This window comes from Podarcis bocagei (genome assembly GCF_964188305.1).
Source record: "Podarcis bocagei genome assembly, chromosome: 5".
In the NCBI taxonomy this organism is placed as follows: Eukaryota; Metazoa; Chordata; class Lepidosauria; order Squamata; family Lacertidae; genus Podarcis; species Podarcis bocagei.
Window position 1 is genome coordinate 36,781,960 of NC_138129.1, and position 22,318 is coordinate 36,804,277.

Below are 22,318 nucleotides of genomic sequence, written 5' to 3' on the forward strand. Positions count from 1 at the left end.
TCTCTTGAATGTATGTTATAGAAAGCCCTGGCTCACATACCACATGAAGTGGTCTAAAACTAATGATGATTTAATGTGATTGGTCAGCATGTTGATGCACACTGCTCAAAAGTTACTGCAGCATACTGCTCCCCAGCTGTGCTTGTACCAGAGTCTGGTTTGTTGTGTTGTCTGAATCTGGCTCCTGGTTCCTCTCCAAACAAGCCATGTACTATAAACCAAGAACAAACCTTGGTTACCACATGCGCCTTTTTTAGAGAGAAACAAATCACAAACCAGGGGTCGGACAGCAGCCTCCAGCTTCTTTTGGTGTGGCAGCATCTGTGAGGAACATTGTTTTAAACTATGTTGCATGTGATGTGTGACCTAGCCAATGATTTGCACAAATCTTCATAATATGAATGGAAACAATTTCTTCCCCCAAATGATCTAAATAGAAAAAAAATGTAAAACACCCTTAATTTGTGATCAAATCTAACCACAATCTCATTTCAATAGAGCTCCTATGCAGAATCCAAAGCAACTCAATTTTAATTGAGTTCCCAGGCACCTTGGGGAATCAGGAAAGCAGTTTATGCATCATTTCCATCTTTCCAAGAAACATTCATCCACAGGACAACATTTAGTGCATATTCTCCATGCAAGGTAACAGCTAATAACAGCCTGGCTGGAATGTCACACAAGACAAATGTGGCCTAGAAACATATTCATCAACTTCCCCATCTCATCAATGTGTGGAGGTTGCAAGGGAGATAACTCAGGGTAAAAAGAGTCCAGTGAGAGTAAAAGATTTGAACTCCACTGATCCACAGGATCACAGAACAGGCCTTGGAATGCTTATTGTGTGGCAATAATTAGTTTTTTGCACAGGAGTCACAACATTTGCAGAACCCAGGAATACAAAGCCAAGTCAATTCCACAGCCAAAACAAATACAACTCCTCTCAACTGTACAAAATGTCATAGATAGACACTACCAAACAAATAACATAGCCTTGACTATAATCCTGCCAGGTGATGTTAAAAGTGAAACTCAAAAGGTTTTTCTGCATAGCCAATAACAGATAAAACATACTGAAGCGAGCCAGCATCGGTTTCCACAGAAAAATCTTTCTTGAGTTGAACAGAAAATGCTAAATCAGGGTGGTCCAGTGCATGGCCCTCAAGGCCTTTTTTTGGCAGCCTTTGGCAACATTTGATGCCCCAGCTCTGAGGCACTGGGCTTTGGGAAGAAGGTATGATGACTCTTGACAAAATCCTAGACTCCCCCTGCCTCCTTTCCAAAGCCTAGTTAGTGCTTCCCCAGCTTTGGGAAGGAGGTAGGAGAGCTTTGGGATCCTGCCAGAGCCTTGTGCCTCCTTTCCTAAAGCCCAACATCTTGCTTAGCTAGCTTTGGGAAAGCAGCTCAAGGGCTGGGGGAGGGGAGGGGCTCGAATTTTGGCCTCACTCCCCTGCCATGTGACAAAGCAGTGTGCAGACTGCGGGTTCCATGTCAGAGTACTCTTCTGGCCCACTTGGTATGAAATATTGGACCACCCTGGGCTAAATTGTTTGTTAGACAGTGCAACAAAAGGAAAAGGTATTGTATGCAAGATTCAGAAAACAGCAAGAGAGGGGTGTGGATAAAATGAGGAAACCTTTACCTTACCTAAAGCTTAGCTCCAACAGTCCACATCCCCTGCTCTCCTTCTCTGAAGACATATGTTTGAAGCATATGAATCTGCTGTCCTAACCTAGCTTGGCCCTTAAGCCACCTGAATACATTTCTATACAAGTGGGTCCATCTTCTAATGCATGCTGTATATGAAGCAGGTCAGTTCATTTAGATCTCTGCTTCTCACCACCTCAAGGTTATATTGTAACCTAATCTGAGTCTCTGTCTCACTTTACCCTGTGAAGCCCGTTATTTATCAAAATGTGTTCTTATGTGCCAAGAAGCTGATTGACTGATGGTAGAGTAGCAAATTGAACTTGGGTTTCCCACACCCAACCATTATATTCTACCACTGCTTCATATTTTCTGAAGTTTCACTCATTTCCACAATAAGAAGGAAAGGAGTTAGAAAACAGCCTGATTATTAGAAGAGTCTTGCCATTTATGTTCAAACTACAAAAGTCTTACAGTTAGGTTATAATGAATACTTCACTCTCTTATACTGTATTGGAAAGCAATCAGAAGTGTCAAACAGCTACAAGAAAATGTACAGAAGGCCTCTGTAGCAAAACCAAAGCCAAATACAATTCTTACTTGGAAATAATTAAGGTTAATACTTGCAGCCCAACTTTTCCATATTCAGCCATACACTTTAACAGGAACTTATATACACATTTCTATACGCCAGTGAAAACATCTTTTTTGAAGCTGAAAAGTTAACAGTTGAAGTTACTTTGCTATTATTTCCCAAGTAAATTAATATATGTGGCAAGACAGCTATAGAAATAGATACTAGCTATAAATGAAAAACACACAGGAGGTACATTTTGCCAAAATTGAGTTGTGTCACGTAACAAAAGTTCATCATAATTGTCTACTTAATATTCATATTTGTGCTGTACTAGAACAGCTATAATTAGCTTCAAATTTACAATTGTAAATCATCAGACTCTATGATTGCAAGTAACAGTGCTTAGCAATAACTTGACATTTGAAATGCATACTGGCAAGGAAGCTAAATAATTAACACAATTATTTGATATCTCCTATATATACACAAATTAACACCACCATGGCAAGATGAGACTTCCATTAGAAAAATGAAGTTGACAGAAATGCAAGACAGTCTTATGAATCACTGCAAATACTTTGCACTAGGTTCCAGGCCATACACAAATATAATTATGTAATTGCATAACTAATGCTTACTCCACTTCATGTTAGCAAAGGGTATTTTTTACATTTTGTATAAATTTCTGGTGCTGAAAGCCAGGACATTTCTACTACATGACTATAAGCTTTTACTTTCAAATTTCAATTTCTTTCATGAAGCAAGCACTCTAGGAAAAAAGCTTAGACAGATCACTTGGGGGAGTAATAGTAATTTTATCAGTCTCCCAAGTTTTCCTTTATGTCCTCTTCTACTGAAAACTACACTATTTCACTATCAATTTACATATTGATTATATACTGATGTACATATGCTGCCATAGATCTGAAAATAATCACCACAAATCATCTTACTTCAAGGTTAGCCTCTACTACTATATTTTGCTATGTCAAACTGAAGACAAACATAAGCAGAAAGCTTTATTTCATAAGCTATTATAAAAACTATTAAGTAAAATAATCCCATTTCCTGTGTAAGTCTTAAATAAAGAACAGAAAGCTGCACATTCTTTAAGTACAACATTAAGCATTCAAAACCACACATTAAATTCGGTATAACACGTTCAAACTTAAACAAAATAAAGAATTATCTTGTTGCCCTAGAGACACTGTTACATTCATATGTTACATTCATACTCTATTCCACACAGACAATACAAGCACTTATTTTAGATATTGTAAACTTTCTCTAATTCTAGAAAGGAGTATGTTAACTGTAAAAAACCTTGAAGTGTGAACAATGGCAAAACACAAGAAGATCAGAGTAATTTATAACACTAACAGCACAGATAAGTTTTCATACCAAAACCTATGCTTGATGTGTTTTGTTCCTCAGGCCAAAATATCACTGTTATGTGATGGCAAATATTCATAGGAACTATAACAGCTTGTGGGGCATAATCTGAATGCAGTCAAGTATTGCTCCCCATACAGCAGGAGGAATTTTAAGACAAAATAACACAGCTGAAAATACAGAAAAACCCATGATGAAAGGCTTTCCTAAAAACAAACTGCTAAACTCTGGCATCTGGATTTACCTTTGCTTATAAGAACTACAGTGGTACCTCTGGATATAAGAGTGCTTTAAACAGGTATGACCAGATGCGTCATAAAACAGTCCTTTCAGAAAACTGACCAAAGAAAAGGAAATCACCTTTCTTGCCTCTCTCTGCTGTTCATGTTTCTGCCATACAGAAATACTAATTTTATATGAAGAGATAGTGAACAAGCCCACAACTAGCCTAAATGATGGCTTTTAATAATGCTCATTCACTAATCTTCCCCAAGAGTAACATTAGCTTTCAGTAAACCTCAGTGCTCTATAAACTTTATTCTCTCACACAGCAATATACGGTACAAACAACTAGCTTTGCGGAGGAATCACTGGATTATGAATGCCACAGGGAAGGCTGAAACAAAAGGTTAATCACAATTTCACTCATAGATGAAAATCAGTTCAACAATGTTAGAAATCAAATGTAAGGCTAGGAGTGTATTGTAACATGAATCTGTTCCACTGAAAAGAGCTGCAGGGTCTACATCACAGATACAACATGCAAGAACCTGTTTGCTCAAGCATGAAGAACAATTACAACAGCTCCCTCCCCCAAATATACATGCAACTAAAAGCTTCCCCCTTCCATTGAGAATGAATGGCACAGAAACACAAACACATAAGAATCATGCATTATGGCAAACCCCAGCCTATGCAATGTTTAAATAGTTATAATGATTCTTTCCTCAACATAGATTGCCAAGATAGTGCATAAAAAACCTTTATTGTTAAACACCAAGGTTACAAGTAACTATGCCAAAAGTCAAAGATTTCCTACTATTCTGCCATTAGCAATATTGTTATTTGTAAAAGAATAATTAATCCACTGTAATGAAAGTCAGACACCTTGAAACTACTAGGATGACAACCATATCTAACACTGTGCAAAGCAGGAGTCCTTACTGGAACAAATCACATACAAACCCAGCTAAGGTTCTTTGCTACCACAAAGCTTGCCAGCCCCTCTCCAGGTTAAAGCAGGTCTTGCAAATGGAAGCTTTTGAATAATGACACTAATACTGGGGCGGAAGGTGGATACTGGAGTAAACAGGAAGGGCCAAGTCTGCTCAGGGAAGGGATTTAGCAGATGTGGAGGGGGGGCTTGGAGAGAGAAGATATGTCAGGGTCAGGTTTGCCTTAGTGGGAAAACAGTGGTGGAAGGCAGCTGTACAGAAGGCAAGGAATAAATAAGACACAGGGAGGCCAAATATGCCAAGGAAAAATGGGCAGGCAGAGATTAGTGCTCCAGGAAGTACCGAAGTCGGGTGACACAGGTAGGGCGATGTGTGCCCTGAAGGGTAGGAGATATGACAGAAAGATAGCTTCGTGATAAGGCGGCAAGACGAGCGCAGGTTAGGAAAGCTAGATGCGCCAACACGAAGGAGGAAAACATAAGTAAGGGGGGAGGAAAGGGAGAGAACGGATGGAGGAAAGCGTACTTTGGCAGAACAGGCAATGGCGAGGAGGACACTGCCCAGAGTAGAGGCTGGAGGGCGACAGGGCGGGAGAAAAGAGCAAAAGAAAGGAAAACAGGGTGGCTGCGAGATGAACAAGGTTTGCAAAGGTGAACCTTACAATGGAGGAGACCAGGAAGGGACCTAAGGCGAGGCGGGGGGGGGGGCTGTTTGAAGAGGGGCAGGTGCGCCTGGGTGGAGCCGAGGGCGGCGACTCGAGAGGCCAGGCTCTCCCTCCCACCGAGAGGTTAAAAGGGTACGGGGGGGGCAGAGAAATAAAGAATCCTCCTAACCTCTCCCCCCCCCTCGCGCGCAGCGGACGTTTCTCGCGACCGACGGACGGACTGACCTGGCCGCACGGTCTTGAGGCGCACCGGCTCCCTGAAGTGGCGGATGACGGCCAGGGTGTCTCGGTGCGTGAGGCCGCTCACCGGGGTGCCGTTCACCTCCAGAAGCACGTCCCCCGGGGCGGGGGGCTTCCCCGAGAGCAGGACGGGGCCACTCCCGCCGCCGCCGCCGCCTCCGGACTCGGCCAGCGTCGGCAGGCGGCCCCCGAGGTAAGGGAACTCTCCGCGCTCGGCGCCCCCGCGCAGGAGGTCGGGGTCCGGGCCGGGGCCGCCCCCCCAGGACACGGCGCACTCCTGCACCTTGCTCAGCCAGTGGCGCTTCCTCCGCAGCGTCTTAGACATGAGGCCACACCATGGGCGCCCCTCCGCGCGCGCGCTCTGCCCGCTCCCCGGTCCCGCCGAGCTCCCCTCGCGGCCGGCCGGCCAGCCCAACCTCCCGCGCGCGCGCCCTCGCGCCTCCTTCGGCCACCACCGGCCGCGACTGCCTCCCAACTGGCGCCCTCAGCGCGGCGGCGGCGGCGGCAGGAGCACGCCCCCTCCTCCCCTTGGACACACCTCTTTCGCCTCCTCCCTTCCCCTCCCCGCCGTTGTCTTAAGCCCCGCCCGACATTCCGGGGGGTGGGGCCAAGTGGGTTGACGTCAGGAGATAAGAACTTTCAGGGAGAGGGGGGAGGGGTTTGCGGCAAGAACTTCGGCGGGGAAGGGGAGACGCGAAGGGATGGAACCCTCGGCCTTGCCCCAGAGCCGCTCCGCAAACTCCGACCTGAAGCTGCTTTTCCGTCGAAGTTCGCAGTACCTGCGAAGCGTGTTTGCAATTGTGGCAGACACGGCCGGGGCCCTTCGTGGTCTTCCTCTCCACCAATATTCCCAGAGTGAGAAGTCGAGGTTGGCTCCCGGGAGGCGGAGGCAGGGGCTCCTCCGCCTCGCCACTGCCTTTCGTCTTCTCCCTCTGGGCATTCTGGATCGGGCCCATCCTGCCGTCTAGAGGAAGAGACCCAAGTGAACCGAGGCAGCAGTCAGAGGCAGCTGCCTTCTTGGCTTCTCCTCCAGAGCAGGCAGCCAGGCATGAAAGAACAGCAGCAAATAGTATGGTGGCACCTTAATGAATCATTAAAAAGGCATTGCAGCGTAAGCTGCAGTCTACTTTGTCAGGTGCATGAAGTGCTGCAACGGTGAGAATCCGGTCAGAAAAGTTGATGAGCCTTTTTTTTTTTTGGCAAAGTTATGTTGAGCATGGAGGAGGGTCCAACCTTCTGTGCAGGAGATGGAGCAGTAACTTCTGAGGAACAGTGACTTCTGCTATCCTGCTCACCTCTGGGCTGCAGAGCTGGGCCCAACTCCCACCACAGACCAGAGGGAGAGTCAAGGTGGCTGCTCCTATAAACTGACACCCACTCAGTCCCACTTTGGGTAGAGAGACAAAGGAGTAGGTGCCCCTGCTGTCAGCAGTGGTGTCTTCTGCTCCAAAGTGTCAGCTACTTATGCGTGGCTGAGGGGCCCTCCCAAATTGCTGGGACCTCAACAGTTGCCTGATGCTACTGACCTCTGACCCCCCCCCCCAGCTCTGGTGCCAAGGGAACGTGGTTGTGGGCTGCTTTGAATGGTGCAGTTATAAGTCCTTGTATTTGACCTTAGCTATTTCATAAACAAATCCAAAGTACTTTTACTTGAAATTCTCACGTGCCAATGGAATTTACTGCCAAATCCATGTTCTCAGCTTTGCACACTGTGAGCCTGAGCAGATGCGTGCTTACTTGAAAATTATTTGGAGTAGAGTGGGGCTTAACCCCAAGCATGCATAGCAATTTAGCCTCTGAATATTTGCACACATAAATTGTGAAAAACAATACAGAAGGTGCTCAAAGGTACCCTGTTCCCATTAAGAACAAGGGCAGTGACTTAAGCATTTAATGGGCAAAAGCCATACTACCTTCCTTTTCATACTATATCGGATGCTTACCACGATTACAGTAAAGCCCAAAGTAGGAAGTAAGTCTCAAGATAAAGAACCATCAGAAGAGAGAGCAAAGAGCTTGAAGATGATCAAGGGTCTGGAAACCAAGCCTTATGAGGAACTGTTGAGGGAGTTGGGTATGTTTAGCCTGCAGAAGAACAGACTGAGATATGATGGTCATCTTCAAATATCTGAAAGGCTGTCACATGGAAGATGGAGCAAGCTTCTTTTCTGCTGCTCCAGAGGGCAGGACGCATACCATTGGATTCAAAGGAGATTCTAACTAATCACCAGGAATAACTTTTAAGGTAGCAGGAGTTGTTTGCCAGTGGAATAGACTTCCTTAGAAAGTGACGGACTCTCCTTCATTGGAGGTTTTTAAACCGATTGGGTGGCCAAATGTCATGGATGCTTTAGCTGTGATTCCTGCATTGCAGGGGGTTGGACGTGATGACCCTTGGGGTACCTTCCAATTCTACGATTCTGTGAGAAGTAAGTCTTATTTAATTATGCTGGACTTACTTGCAAGTGAATGGGGCTACGATTGCACTGCCAGTTTCTGAAACTTAACCTTTGTACATTTCTGCCTATCACCAGCTACATGTCCCCTTCTCTCCGTTTTCCCTATTCCATAAGAACCACTGTTGTGCTAACAGCTCTCTAATAAAAGTACAGATTGCAATATTTTTCTTCAGATATATTTGATTAGCATAGGAGAGAAAGAAAGGAACATAAGATGTAAGATTTTCTGTACACACACCTCACTGCCACAACCTTCAATGTTTATTTTATGAAATTGCGACTCCTTGCTTGACTGCCACAACATTTCAAGCCCATTGCCATTCCCAGGAGTGTCACAGCAACAGGCCTTTGTTTGATACCTGCACATTTTTTTATAGCAAGAAACTCAAGTCAGGCACAAAGCACATGAGAGCAGCAGGACTTGCAATACAAGACGCTAAAACCATTCCAAGTCCAGCTCTACTAATCCACCTCAATATAACGTGCCTTTGCATTAATTATTTGTTTCTTTACCTTGTTTACTCTGGGCTGCTATGGAGTAGCTTCCTATGTACAGTCTTTTCCTTGCCTGGTGCTCTCCAGGTGTTCCTGGACTCCAACTCCCATCATCTCTGACTGTTGTTCATGCTGGCTAAGGCTGATGGGAGTTGGAGCCCAACAGGCACCTAGAGCGCACTAGATTGGAAAAGGCTGCCATGTAAATCTCCCCCACTCCTTCCCTCAATTATCACCCAATATTAACAATGAAGCAGGGAAAACAGTGATAGCAAAAATCTGCTAGCAGGCTTCTTCAGAAGTGAAGTGTCTTGGTCTTGCCCCACATTCCACATCCACTTCTCAGTAGCAGCTCCTGGAATCCATAACTTTCTGCCTGTGTGCACCTAGCTCCAACTTTGGTAGTATTCAGAAGACAAAACAAAAGTTTTCCTTTTTACCCAGGCTTTTGAAAACTCTTGTTTATTGTTCAGCCTCTGTTAATTGTTTTACTTGATGCATTGATTATTTTTGTATTGAATTTTCCTGTTTTATTGTGATGTAACACAACCTGGGACTTTTTGCTGAATGGTGGAAAATAAACGTATCTCATAAATAATACCTTCAAAATTGCTCCCAGGTGGCTTATTAAACAAAATGGCAATAAAAATACAATAGTAATAAAAAAAAACCAAACTTTTAAGAATTGGAACAGAAAACCAGTAAAATGAACATAAAAATCTTATACAAAATGCTTATGCAGCTAAAAAAACATCTTTACATGGTACTGGCAAGATAACAATATAAGCAACAGGCAAGCCTTTCTGAAAAAGTATTCCACAATTGGTGTCCTACCACTGACAAGGCCCAGTGTATAGTTGGCATTCACCATAACCACAACAGTGAAGGTACCTGATAGGGCTCCCACAATGATCTCAGGCACGTTCACATGAAGCTAGGTAGAATTTTATGTATTGGTATTACAGGAGGTATTGCCTGAAATTAATTAGGGTTTTCAAATTTTAAATATAACTTTTCTTATGTGGATCTCCATTCCAGACATATGGCAGACACTTTTTATTAATTGGCTTTTAATGTGCAAAGTGCTTTATGAGTTTCAAGCCCCAGCGAGCACAGTGGGATTTACTTCTTGAGAAGAATACCATTCTTCTCTGCACCTTTTCACCAACACTCTTGAGAGGTGGGTCATTTGTAATTACCATTTAAAATGGGTATTTTGTGAGTGTCACTTGCTCAAAGCTACCCTACATAGTTCTCAGATTCATGATCAATAGTCACTGGGTACCATATAAGAAAGGAGTTTTGCGGTATTTTTTGTTGTCTGCTATTCAGGCCCTATTCAGTTGTACAAGGATAAACAGGCACAAGTTTTATCTTAGTTTGTTATTTAACAGGCTTGAATAAAACAAAGTATCCTGTATTTGGATGTAACAGAAAAACAGAATCTATGAACTGTCTCCCACTGTGTGTGGAATCAGGAAGGTTCATACCTACTTGCTTTCCGAATGCTAAATCATAATTTAGAGTTATGTCTGAACTGGATCTTAAACATGGACCCTCAATACAATATTTTACCATGACATTTCAGTTCAGCTTTAAACTGAAAAACAGAACAAACATTTTTCAAATTTAACTAGGAAACTTTCTCAGTGGTGCTATGGACATGCATTCAATTGATTAAATTTGTACTTCAGTGTAAATGCTGGATTCTGTACTTAAAAAGGACCATGTTTGTCTTATAGCTTGTTATTTGCATTCGATGTGGAGTTACAGTGGTACCTCGGGTTAAGTACTTAATTCGTTCCGAAGGTCCGTTCGTAACCTGAAACTGTTCTTAACCTGAAGCACCACTTTAGCTAATGGGGCCTCCTGCTGCTGCCGTGCCGCCACCATGCAATTTCTGTTCTCATCCTGTTCTTAACCTGAGGTACTATTTCTGAGTTAGCGGAGTCTGTAACCTGGAGCGTATGTAACCTGAGGTAGCACTGTATATCTAAAGGGTTACATTACATTTGTGTCATGTTTTCTGGTTCTAGTGCTTTCATGAGAGCTTTCATCCCATATCTCCATAGATCTAACTACTACTCTAAGACTGTGAGACTGTCCCTAGAAAGGCCTGGACACAATTTGAAGGCCAGTATCTCTCCCCATTGCCCCCACTCAGTCAGTTCCCTTTAACACACACACACACACACACACACACACACACACACACTGAGCATAGTGCCAATGCATCTTCTTCTGTTGGGTTTTCTATGTTATTTCCCATTCTAAAGACTGTGGGGATAAATCATCACAGCTATATGAAATGCAATTAAGAGAAAAGAACATGTTTAATCCCATATTTTAATAATTGGAGCTTTGGAGAAGGAAAATGGAAAATATAATATGAAGAATAATCAGATCTGGTGTGTGTGTGTTTGAGTGAAGCAGGGAACTAATACAAAAATTAACCATGTTATGGTTGCACCATAGCTGCACACAGCAATTGGCAGATCATTAGTGTGACCTGTCAGTCACTGAAGCAGCGCTATCAAAGGGAGAGGGAAATTCCCAGCCTTAGTGGCAACCTCCAGAAGGTGATGAAGGCTGAGGCACCTCAAGTCAGTACTATGCAAGTATGCAATTACTGACAGGCTAATTACCTCCAGCCCAGGCTCTTGCAATCACCTGTGGCAGCCAGCCAATCCCCAACCATATGCTTGCCTCATAAGGGTAACCAATAAAGGTGAGGATTCATGTTCCTTCTTTGATCACTCAACAGTAGCAGCCAATGGCTTACTAGAAAACCCAATACCATACAATTAAAACACATTTTTCTCCTCGACGCATACTGGGATCTGTAGTTTAAGAGTGCTAGGAATTGCAACTCTGAGGGGCAGAGTATACTTCCCAGAATAATTTGGGGAGGGGGACATGTGCTTTAAATGTATCATGTGTATGCAGCCTTAAACATCAGCAGGTAAGCCTAGAGTTGAGCATGATGGGAATGGAGCATCTCCTCTTCCAACAGACCCTCCCCAATCATGAACAGCCCTCAGCTTGGAGATTCCCTGTCACCAAAACAATTGGAAGTGGTCTGTTGAGTTCACTACTAATAGGCTTACTCAATAGGAGCAAGAGACACGGTGTCTGTCACCACTAGTTCAACACTTAACCCAGTGATAGCTTGTCTCAGGTGATTTAATCATTGAAGAGGGGGGAGAGATGAGGGGAACTTGGAAGTAGTTGCCTAGGAACCATTCAAACATCTATTGGTTCCAGGTTTTGACAGGAAACAATAGGGGGTATGTGGGTGGCTGCCTATTAATGCCTACAAATGGACTATTAACACATTTAGTTGGAAATAATTTTAAATGTCTTTTAGAAGTTTAAAATCTGACATGGCCTTTCTTTAACGGAAAACATCCCTCACTGCCTTGGATACATTTATAAAAAGCCTATTAATCTGTTTATTGTAATTGTGATTTTTAATTAGTTAACGGTCAGCTAATAAACTGAACCAATTAATTAATAGCTAGTGCTCTATTTGGTACCTCAGCTCTTGACCATTGGGGGTCAGGAAGGAATATTTTCCTCTGTGTGGGTCCCTTCCTCAATAGTTACAATTACTGACACTATTGCTGTGTATGCATATCACCAGTGCTATTTTTCTAGAAAAAGGTGCCGGAACTCACCATGAACACCTCCCTTATTCTCTTCTAATGGCAATGGCGCCCACCTGAGAAGGGCCAGAACTGAGTTCCAGCTGAAAAACTCCCTGCATATCACCATAATTAATCATAAGCCAAGAACAAACCTTGGCTTCAGATCATGGTTTATTTGGAGCAAAGCAAACCATGACCCCCAGTTCAGACATAACAATAAGCCAGGGACCCTTGTTTGTTACTTCTGTTCACTAGTGGGGAGGAGTAAAGTGGGAGGGTCTGAGCATACACAGTAAACTATTAACTATCATTTACCACAATATATGAAGAAACCCAATGTTGGATGGTGTGTGGTTGCAGGTTCCTTGGAAAGCCTCAGTAGGTAGGTTCTCTCTGATTGCAATTTTTGGTACTAGGAAGGAAGTTCTCCTGGGAAGGTGAGTTGGGCTGCCTTCCCTTGTAGGCATGACTAGGGTTGCTAACCTAACAGCAAAGTCAGCCTGGTTTACTCCCGTGCCTGAACAGCAGATATTAGATTAGAACATGTTTCGCAGCATGGAGATGAGCACTGTCATCTGCTAATGTTTGCAAATCAAGCTGCTCTCAAAGACACTGGAGCGTTGACTGGTAGAAGTGTTAGCAACACTGCGTGGCTTGACTCATGTGTTTGAGTCATCTAGAGCTCCATAGCCATTTTCCTATTGTACAGCAACAAGTCTGCCTGTGCCTACTGCTGTCTGAGTTGAACAAGGAGATTGAAGGGTGTGTGGGAGGTGGATGGTATTGTCGTACAACATGAGCGGGATGATAGCTTCTTTGTCCTTTCCACTGATTTCAGTTTGATACATGTGAATATGAAAAATCATCGTTCAGAAAACTTCTCTTTCCCCTATTTTAAATTCTTATGATGCATCCTGTCATTCAATTATTTAGGTCCTCTCTCCGTTACTATTTTTCGATCCAGCTCAATAACATTTTCTTTTAGCGCACTTTGAGTTCTATTTCTTTTCTTAGATGTAGGACCTTTGGCTTGTGGCTGCCTGCATACATTTGCCTCTCAAGACTGAAATAGTCAACTAGAACTCTTTTAGAAACATCATGTGCTTTAAGAATACACACAATGGTTCAGCTCAATGTATCAGGAAGGCTCAATAGCACTATTGTTTGCAAGCATAAAAGGGTGTGACATAAGATAGTTCAAACACTTGCATTCCTTTGTAGATCTCAACAGGAAGAGCAGGTAGCTGCCTTAAATCCCAAAGGAGCTGCATTCTCTGCTGTAAAACAACGATAGTTTTTGTTTCAATGACCGTCTCTTGAACTTCATGTCCCAATATTCTTGTTTTATTACACAACAATAGACTCTCCAATAACAGCTTTGAACCCTGAGCTCTTTTACATGGTTGATAAATCCAGGCAGATTTAGAAAATGTCTAATTTCTTGTTAGTTTGGAAATGGCTATAAAACCTTATCCATGACGAACTGGTACATAATGTCTTTCTGTTTTCCAAGGCACGCAATGCTTTGTACCTATGCAGTGCCTTCATTTCTTCACCTCATATAATATTGCCATAACAAGGTGCCTAAAGATTGTAATGATATTTTAATCTTGTAGTAAAATCATTTTATAAGGGCTGCTTGAAAGGAGGAAATAACAATGTTTAAAACTTGCATGGGCAGCTAGGGGGGGAAAATAAATGAGTGTGCCAGAGCGGGTGGTCACAATGAGTCAAATACATTCATGTTGTAATTCCTCCCTGAATCTATGATGTTACTCCGAAGGCGGGTTTGGCTCACTGCATTCAAGTGGATTTGGCTGGCTGCCAACAAATGTGAAAATAACTGTCACAAAAAATATATGCTTTCTTCACACCTACATGGCAGAAGTGAGAAGACTGAAATGTTGTAGTATTAAGAGTTTTGGACATTAGAGGTGCACTAGCAAGTAATTTTAGACCAGAAATCTAATACTTTACATGGAAGCTGTCATATAAAAATAAAGGAATAGTGAACTATATTCACAGAAATGTTTTTTTTACTGCTCAGGTTTGCATATCACAGTACAGTGGTACCTCAGGTTAAGTACTTAATTCGTTCCGGAGGTCCGTTCTTAATCTGAAACTGTTCTTAACCTGAAACACCACTTTAGCTAATGGGGCCTCCTGCTGCCGCCGCACCGCCGGAGCCCAATTTCTGTTCTCATCCTGAAGCAAAGTTCTTAACCCGAGGTACTATTTCTGGGTTATCAGAGTCTGTAACCTGAAGCGTATGTAACCCGAGGTACCACTGTAGTATAATGGACTGCTATGGAGAGAGCAGGAGGTTAGAGAGACCCACAAAGTTTGGTCTGTCGTTTGGGCTAATCTTGGCTTGCTAGGGGATTCAATTTGCGACATGTGGCCATTTCCTCCAAAATGGTGATGTTGAGGCATCAGGCATAAGCCTGCATTTTATTAATGTTTGATCAGGGCTTGTATATTAAAGAGAGAGCTTAAAGATTTTCAAAAGTTTCATGCCAGGCAGAAGGCCAGCTGCTTAGAGAACCTTGGCAATGTTTTCCTCCTAGACAAGGGGCCCCTTGATTTATAGCAGAAAACAATTCTCAAAGTCGTAAAAAGGGGGAATTACAGGCTGAGAGTGAGGACACTGACCCTACATGTTACAGAAGATAAAAAAGGCAGAGATAAACATAATTATGAATGAGTAAATAGTAAAATAATACCAATGTGCCTCCCAGTAAAATGAGCCAGATCTTCTTTCTAAGGTTAAAAGGCCAAGACCAAATGGAGAAGCATCTAGCTGGCAGAAAGAGAGCATTTTTGGGAGAGCATTTTTGGGAAGTCTTTTTAAAGCTGTTTCTTTCTTAAACTGAGAGAGTTAAAGGGCAATAAATGTTGGGAAGAGCTAATGGGAAAAGCAGCTGGCTGAAGGGGGGTGTGTAAACTGAAGAGGCTTCTTTTGAAAGCTGTTTTTTACTGAGTTCCTTTTTTACTTTACAAAGGCCTTATTCCTTTTAAAAGGCTACCTATGTTATGTATTAAAATATATTGGTTTAAATGTAATTATGCAAAGGATTTAAGAAATGCTAGATTCTTATTTCATATAGTTGTAAGAGTTGTATTTATCCTGAAATTAAGTCAGCCACCAGCCTAGCCCCCCTGCCAGACAGGAGACGCCATCCAAGCACTCCTGATATATAAGTTGTCAGGCATTTGTTTAGAAACCTTCAAATGAAGGAGATCTTTCAATGTTGGTGTGAACTCAAGATCCTTGACATATGTTTAAGATAAAAAATTAAGATTAACCATTTGTTTTAGAAGGCAATAGGGCAAGGAGGGCAAGGAGGGCAAGAGGTGAGCTGGTAATTAAGATTCCTTGTTGAGACACATGTAAGATATATTACAACTTATTTGTCATTTATAGATGTAACAATATATAGCTCTTTGTGTTCCATAAAAGGCAGTAGGAAATGGGTGTATCTTTTAGGATTGGTTATAGCAATCAGCCAATAGGAAATTCAACCAGGCTGATTGGACAGAGGCAGCCAAAGGAGGAGCAAAGGGGGCTGGATTAAGGGAATATAAGTGCTGGCCATAATGGCACGAGGCCAGGCCAGAGCTTGGTAGCCATATACCACTGTGCCTCTCATTTATTTGTCTGACAAATAAATAATTATTTTAATTTCTCTATTGCTGCGTTGAATATTTCATTCCAGCTAAGCGTTAACCACAAGCAGGGTGCTACAATGTCAGCTGATGGGCCGGGGCACAGGGCTTAATCCTGCATTGGCTGTGCAATCCTGTTCCCAGTAGGGAACAGAGTTGTACAGCCTAGGCAGCAGGATTTAAGATCAGAGCAAGATTGGGGACTTAACGGGGAGAGGCCTCACAAAGGCTTTTGCAAGCTACCTCCCTCTTCCAAGTTCCCACTTCTTAGTACGTTGTCTGAACCCAGTGTCAGGCTGTTTTGCAGCCCAGGCAAGGCTAACTGCTTGCACCGCCGCCCCCCACCACTGCAAAAAGTTAACAACTTCAATTTTCAAAAACAGCTATCTTATAGAAAAAAATGAAAAGCACAAAACTTGGCACAGGGAAAATGAAATGCACCCAGCCCAACTTATGCAGCTTGGTGGCATATAACAAATATTTCCCTAATCCCAGTTAAGATCCATATTCACTACACTGTGAAGCAGAAGTGGCTAACCTTTCTTTGGTTTAAGGGCTGCATTCACCAATCCACCGGCAGCTGTATGGGGGCAGGGGCGGATGGCCAGACTCACCATTGCTAACACATGCACACCACACATACACAGGCACAGAGCCTCCCTCATTTCTTCTGGTTCACACATGTTAGCTGAGAAGGTGGTTATCAGCCCCTCCCCATAGATCAAGTGCTCAGTCTGATGACAGTGAGGGAGACATCCACCCCAGAGGGGCATCTATTGTTTTTTTAAAAAAATACTTAATTTGCCACTTCTGCCAAAGCCAGTGGGATATTGAAAGGCCAAAGAAAATGTGTTGGAAGGTTAGCCACCCTTGCTGCAAATGAAGGGAATAGAATGCAGGTAGCGCTGTGGGTTTAACCACAGAGCCTAGGGCTTGCCGATTAGAAGGTCGGTGGTTCGAATCCCCGCCACGGGGTGAGCTCCCGTTGCCGGTCCCTGCTCCTACCAACCTAGCAGTCTAAAGCACATCAAAGTGCAAGTAGATAAATAGGTACCGCTCCGGCAGGAAGGGAAATGGTGTTTCCGTGTGTTTCTCTGGTTCGCCAGAAGCGGCTTAGTCATGCTGGCCACATGACACGGAAGCTGTACGCCGGCTCCCTTGGCCAATAAAGCGAGATGAGCGCCACAACCCCAGAGTCGGTCACGACTGGACCTAGTGGTCAAGGGTCCCTTTGCCTTTAACTTTAACAGTTAAACAGGCCAGAGAACAAAGTCAAGCAGGATTGTGTCGTCTCTCTGCCATTGACTAGTAACCAGAGATGATTATAAATGGCAGAAAATATTAAAAAACAGCTGAGCTACAACCATTGGTCAAGTATTCCTTCTCTCCAGATGTCGTAGAATGCAGGTTACTGAAGACTATGCTATTTCTTGGATGTCAGTTTCTTTTTGGTGGTTTCCTTTTTATTTTCTAAAATGTGAACAATACCCAATGGCCCCCAAAATAAATACCCGGTAAACAGCTCCCCCAAATCAAAGGTTTCCTTCGTTTCCTGATGGTGAGCAAATACAGACTAATGGAGCAAAGGGGGCAAGCAGTTCCATAGACTTCAATCCTCTACGCAGGGAATATTTTATTTCCAGATTCCTATATTTGTTCTGATTTCTCCAAGATATACAAGGTGAAATATGATCTCCAAGATGAACCAAAACTTTCTGGTGGATTTAGCTGGAGATAATAAAGCAGTTTTGTTTAAAAAAAGCACCGTAGTTTTGTAAGGCTTAGTCAGCAGATTAATTCTTGAAATATTAGGGCTAATCTGATTCACTTCTGACAAAATATGTGAGTAGATTTGACAATGTCATGAATAAGTCCTTGAAAGTGTATTCATGCTTCAGGGTCCTCAGAAATAATTCACTGATTTTTGATGTTGAACAAACTAAAAGATTTATATTGCTCACAGGTATCTTTATGGACAGCTGTCATTGCATCAGCTTAAATACTGTCTGCAAACTCATCTCCAACACAGTCTTGTACCTTGCACCTTATGCATGGTGCAATGGTTTTGGCTTCCCTCATTTCAGCTCCACTGCTGTAACAAAAACAGAATATTGTTTTGAAAACAGGCTGCCAGCATTAATCTGACTCTGCCATTGTTGGCAGAAGATATGCAGACTTTCCTCCTCCTATGCTGATTTCCTTGTTTCACCTCGCAAGCATGTAAAATATCTGAGCTCATCTGAAGATAACCAGGAGGAATGTGTGCATCTTAGCTATCTGGCTACCTAATGCACTGCAGAGCGAAGAATTATGTATTTACATGTTGCTAATGCGTAAAATCTCAGGGAGTTAGAGCTCCATCAAACCTGAAAACAAATGTATTTAGTTGAAAAGGCAGCACAAAGAAAAATAAATTGCTGCATTCACAGTGGCTATCAGTATTCAATACATGTTCAAACTCTACTCCCAAAAATGCATTCTTTATTGGTATTATAATTAGAGGAAGATGCAGGTTCAAGTCAATAGATCTCTTCAGTAGGCAGGGAAACAGTTTGTTTATTACATAGCTGGGACAAAGGAAAAAAAATCTAAAGATAGAAAATGCATCATGAGATGAAGCATCTAATGACAATGTTGTGATTAGCTTTTTGCAAGGCAAGATGGGGGGAAGCTTTACAAATATTAAAGAAGGACTATTAAAATAAAAATAAAAATCCTTTCCAAAATAAATTTCTCACACCTCTTCAGCTTCCCTAGAAGTACCATTTTTGATGTGCCCGAGTGAAAAGCAAGAGAGGTGAGGGAGAAAGGAATAGGAACAAAAAGAATAGATCTTGTTAACAAGTGGAGCAGCTTCTTAACATTTGATCTGAAACATAGGGGTAGGAGCCACCTGCCTCTCTGCTCCAAGCAAGTGGCTTCCCTGTGCTTTCCCCAGCTCTGTTTATAAAGTGATCCTTTACTGTATTTCCTTTTGTCTCCACCATTCTGTGACTGTATAGAAAATTATCACATGGCCTTAGTGAACATACTTCTCTGCCAACAACCCAGGGATGGAAGTTCCAATTCCTAAATGAAAGAATAGACTGTTCACCTCTGCCCAATCTCCCTTCCCCAAGCCTGGTGCAAAGGGGAGTTGGCCTGGCCTGTTACCCAGGATCCAATCAGGTTAGGAGAGGAAGCAAGTTTATATCCTTCAGGAAAATATCTGGCTACCATTCTCATATTATTGCAACATCTCAAGTTAATCCGGTTGTCGCCCCTGGCCTATTTTCCCTCTTATAATAACCGAGATACTTTAAAGAATTCAGAGGCTGCAATTGAACGTCACACTATTACAAATGTTCTGTCTGCACAAGCATCTGCAAGATGGAATGATCCCCCTCCCCCTTTGTGCTGCTCTGGGGGCTTCCCCAACAACCCCTATAAATTTGGGGTGCATGGGGAGAGAAGAGAGGGCAGAAAGCCCCACTGTGCCAACAGGGTTTGCTGGATTAATGCTGCCTGACATTTTCAATTATTTGAATTCACAATCATGTAGGGTGCCAATGCTTTTCTTCTTCTTTGCAATGCTTCTGTGCCTTTAACAGCCATGAAGCTTTCCTGGTATGCAGCTGCAGTGACTGAGAAAGCTTCAGTTCCTGTATGTCTGCTTGTCATTCAGCTGTCAAAGACACAGGAGCCCAGCAAAGAAAAATGACAATAAACAAGCATTTTAAAAGGTGGAGGGAGAAAGACATCAAATATTACCCCATTCTAAATACAAGACAGAGACTATGTAATATGTGGCTTTCTGGCATATTTCTTGCATTATCTTAGTATTCCTGCTGTGAGCATCATTGGGAGATTTTTATCCAAGGGCTAGCAAAAAGCTGTGATACAGAACACAATCTGGGCCAATTCTGCGTGGTGGCAAGCTCCTATATATAGCGGAGTACGGGTCTGGGCCTTCATAATGCCCATGGTCAGTACACACACAAGTGGCAATATTTGTAGACCAGGTGTTTCCATGCAGTTGTACAGAATTCAATTCTTTGGCAATCAGCCTTCTGGACCATAAAGAAGGCTGATCGCCGAAGAATTGATGCTTTTGAATTATGGTGTTGGAGGAGACTCTTGAGAGTCCCATGGACTGCAAGAAGATCAAACGCATCCATTCTTAAGGAAATCAGCCCTGAGTGCTCACTGGAAGACAGATTGTGAAGCTGAGGCTCCAATACTTTGGCCAGCTCATGAGAAGAGAAGACTCCCTGGAAAAGACCCTGATGTTGGGAAAGATTGAGGGCACAAGGAGAAGGGGACAACAGAGGACGAGATGGTTGGATAGGGTTCTTGAAGCTACCAGCATGAGTTTGGCCAAACTGCGGGAGGCAGTGGAAGACAGGAGTGCCTGGTGTGCTCTGGTCCATGGGGTCACGAAGAGTCGGACACAACTAAACGACTAAACAACGGGATTGCAGACATAAGGCATATGAAGCATATATATATGCAATGTTCTGTTTTCATACAATGTGTTTTGCATATGTTCCTGAAGTCTGCGCCTGTGTTTCACTTATCAAAAGAAGCTACCTCAGACCATTATTCCATCAAGCTCAGTATTGTATAGATCGACCGGCAATAGCATGGGGCTAGGGCAGTGACTGGGACTACACTGAGCCCAATGCTGTCATATGACGGCAGCAGATTCCAGGCTGGCTCAGGCCCTCCTTCTCACCATCCCTGGAAAAATCATTTATAGGGCTTCCTGATGGCTCCACTGGCTGGGATCCCACTGGTGGCTTTCCACACATCTGCACATTTGGCAGGAAGCATCACTACAGAGGGAACAGCAGCCAATGAGAAGCCGGTGCAGGGATGACAGAGGGATACCTCTATCAATTTCCCCTTCCCTAGATCTTCTCTGGATCTAACCAAATGTTAAAAGAAAATAAGGGTGCTGGATATTTTAGCAAGAAAGCATTAAGTGCCTGCACACATTGCTCCCCTGGTGGAAATGAAGAGTGTCTTTACAAAGAACATAACATAATACTATTCCAGCACTTGAAGCTCCTAAATTCATGTCAATAAAGCTCCCCATACCCAACCTCTACAATGTTTTGCTGGTACTCTGCCTATATGTTTCTGCCCACATTCCTACTGAACAATATTTGATTAGCATTTCAATTTATATACTGCTTTGTTACCAGAAAGATATTCAAAACAATTGACACCAAAAGAATGTAAAAAACAACAACATAATTACCCTTTCAACATTTCATTTAAAAATAGCAGTTCAAGACAACCATTAAAAACAGTAGTATCGAAATTAGAATTCATTCAAAAAAGCCAAGCAAAACAGATGTGTTCATTGAGCAAATAATGTTCAGTAAACTGAAAAGCTAGCGTAATGAGGGAGAAGGGCAGTTCAAAGCTAGACATTAAGTATTCTGTAAAGATTAGTTTTTGGAAGGGTTTTCCAGAGCAGCATATGACCCTAGCATAAAGATAATTGAAGATTATAACTTTAAAATGCAAAATAAAGTAGTTTCATTGCAGAGTTGAGTGTCACATCCACAGATCCTTGCCACAGATTTCATGAACCTCAAGAGAGTTTGGAATATAAATGCAAAGTCTTAATGATGATCTGTGTCAGTTTGGGCTGACGGAGCTTCATTCTCTACAGGTTCCATGTAGAAACTGACAAGACATTAGACCTCTGCATCAGCTCGTACTAACAGATACAAAAACTGCCATCTGTGAGTCTTTTAGAAACATCACTGGCATTTGGGTGCCAGTTAATATAACCAAGAATAGCATGCGTTCTGGCATATAAAGACACTTGAACATTTGTTTTCCTATTTAAAACAGCATGCATAATATTCTTAAGGGGCAGTTCATAAATAACTGTTAACCATAACTTGGAATAAAAGTCTGGACAATAGTTACACGTATCCCCAAAAGGTTTTAATAAAAGTATGTAAGATTTAAAAGGTGTGAGGCAGGAGTGGAAGCCAGTGCCAGATATCGGGTGGGGTGGGCGGTTCCCCTGCACAGGGGGCACAAAACTGAGAAGATCAATAATGGGAAAAATCCATTTGAGGATGCCAAAGTTTGGCCTCACTCAGGTCACCATATTACAAAAGATTCTCTTACCTGGTGGAAGGGAAGACTATTAGTGGCCAGAAGGTGTGTCTTCATGGACACCATCCAATATAGCATTCAGAAGATGAGTTGGGGCTTCATCTAGGGCAGGCATAGGCAAACTCAGCCCCCCAAATGTTTTCGGACTACAACTCCCATGATCCCTAGCTAACAGGACCAGTGGTCAGGGATGATGGGAGTTGTAGTCCCAAAACATCTGGAGGGCCGAGTTTGCC

At 42.8% G+C, this 22,318-nt stretch overlaps 1 protein-coding gene and 1 long non-coding RNA gene across 5 annotated transcripts in view; one reads left to right on the forward strand and one right to left on the reverse strand.

Moving 5' to 3' along the window:
- The window catches only part of MAGI3 (membrane associated guanylate kinase, WW and PDZ domain containing 3), a 110,191-nt gene extending 104,104 nt beyond the window's left edge, over nucleotides 1-6,087 (reverse strand). For 2 of the 4 annotated variants that reach the window (XM_081195165.1, XM_081195164.1), the window contains exon 1: nucleotides 5,681-6,085. In XM_081195165.1, the coding sequence (XP_081051291.1) occupies nucleotides 5,681-6,020 (340 nt within the window). In that variant the 5' untranslated portion in view covers nucleotides 6,021-6,085. Of the gene's footprint in view, nucleotides 1-5,680 lie in introns of all 4 variants that reach the window. The other 2 variants (XM_081195167.1, XM_081195166.1) reach the window with 2 other exon arrangements.
- Nucleotides 5,803-22,318, forward strand: part of LOC308587554 — a 37,709-nt gene continuing 21,193 nt past the window's right edge. The window contains exon 1 of the long non-coding RNA XR_014008444.1: nucleotides 5,803-5,888. This is a non-coding gene — a long non-coding RNA (uncharacterized lncRNA). The remainder of the gene's footprint in view (nucleotides 5,889-22,318) is intronic.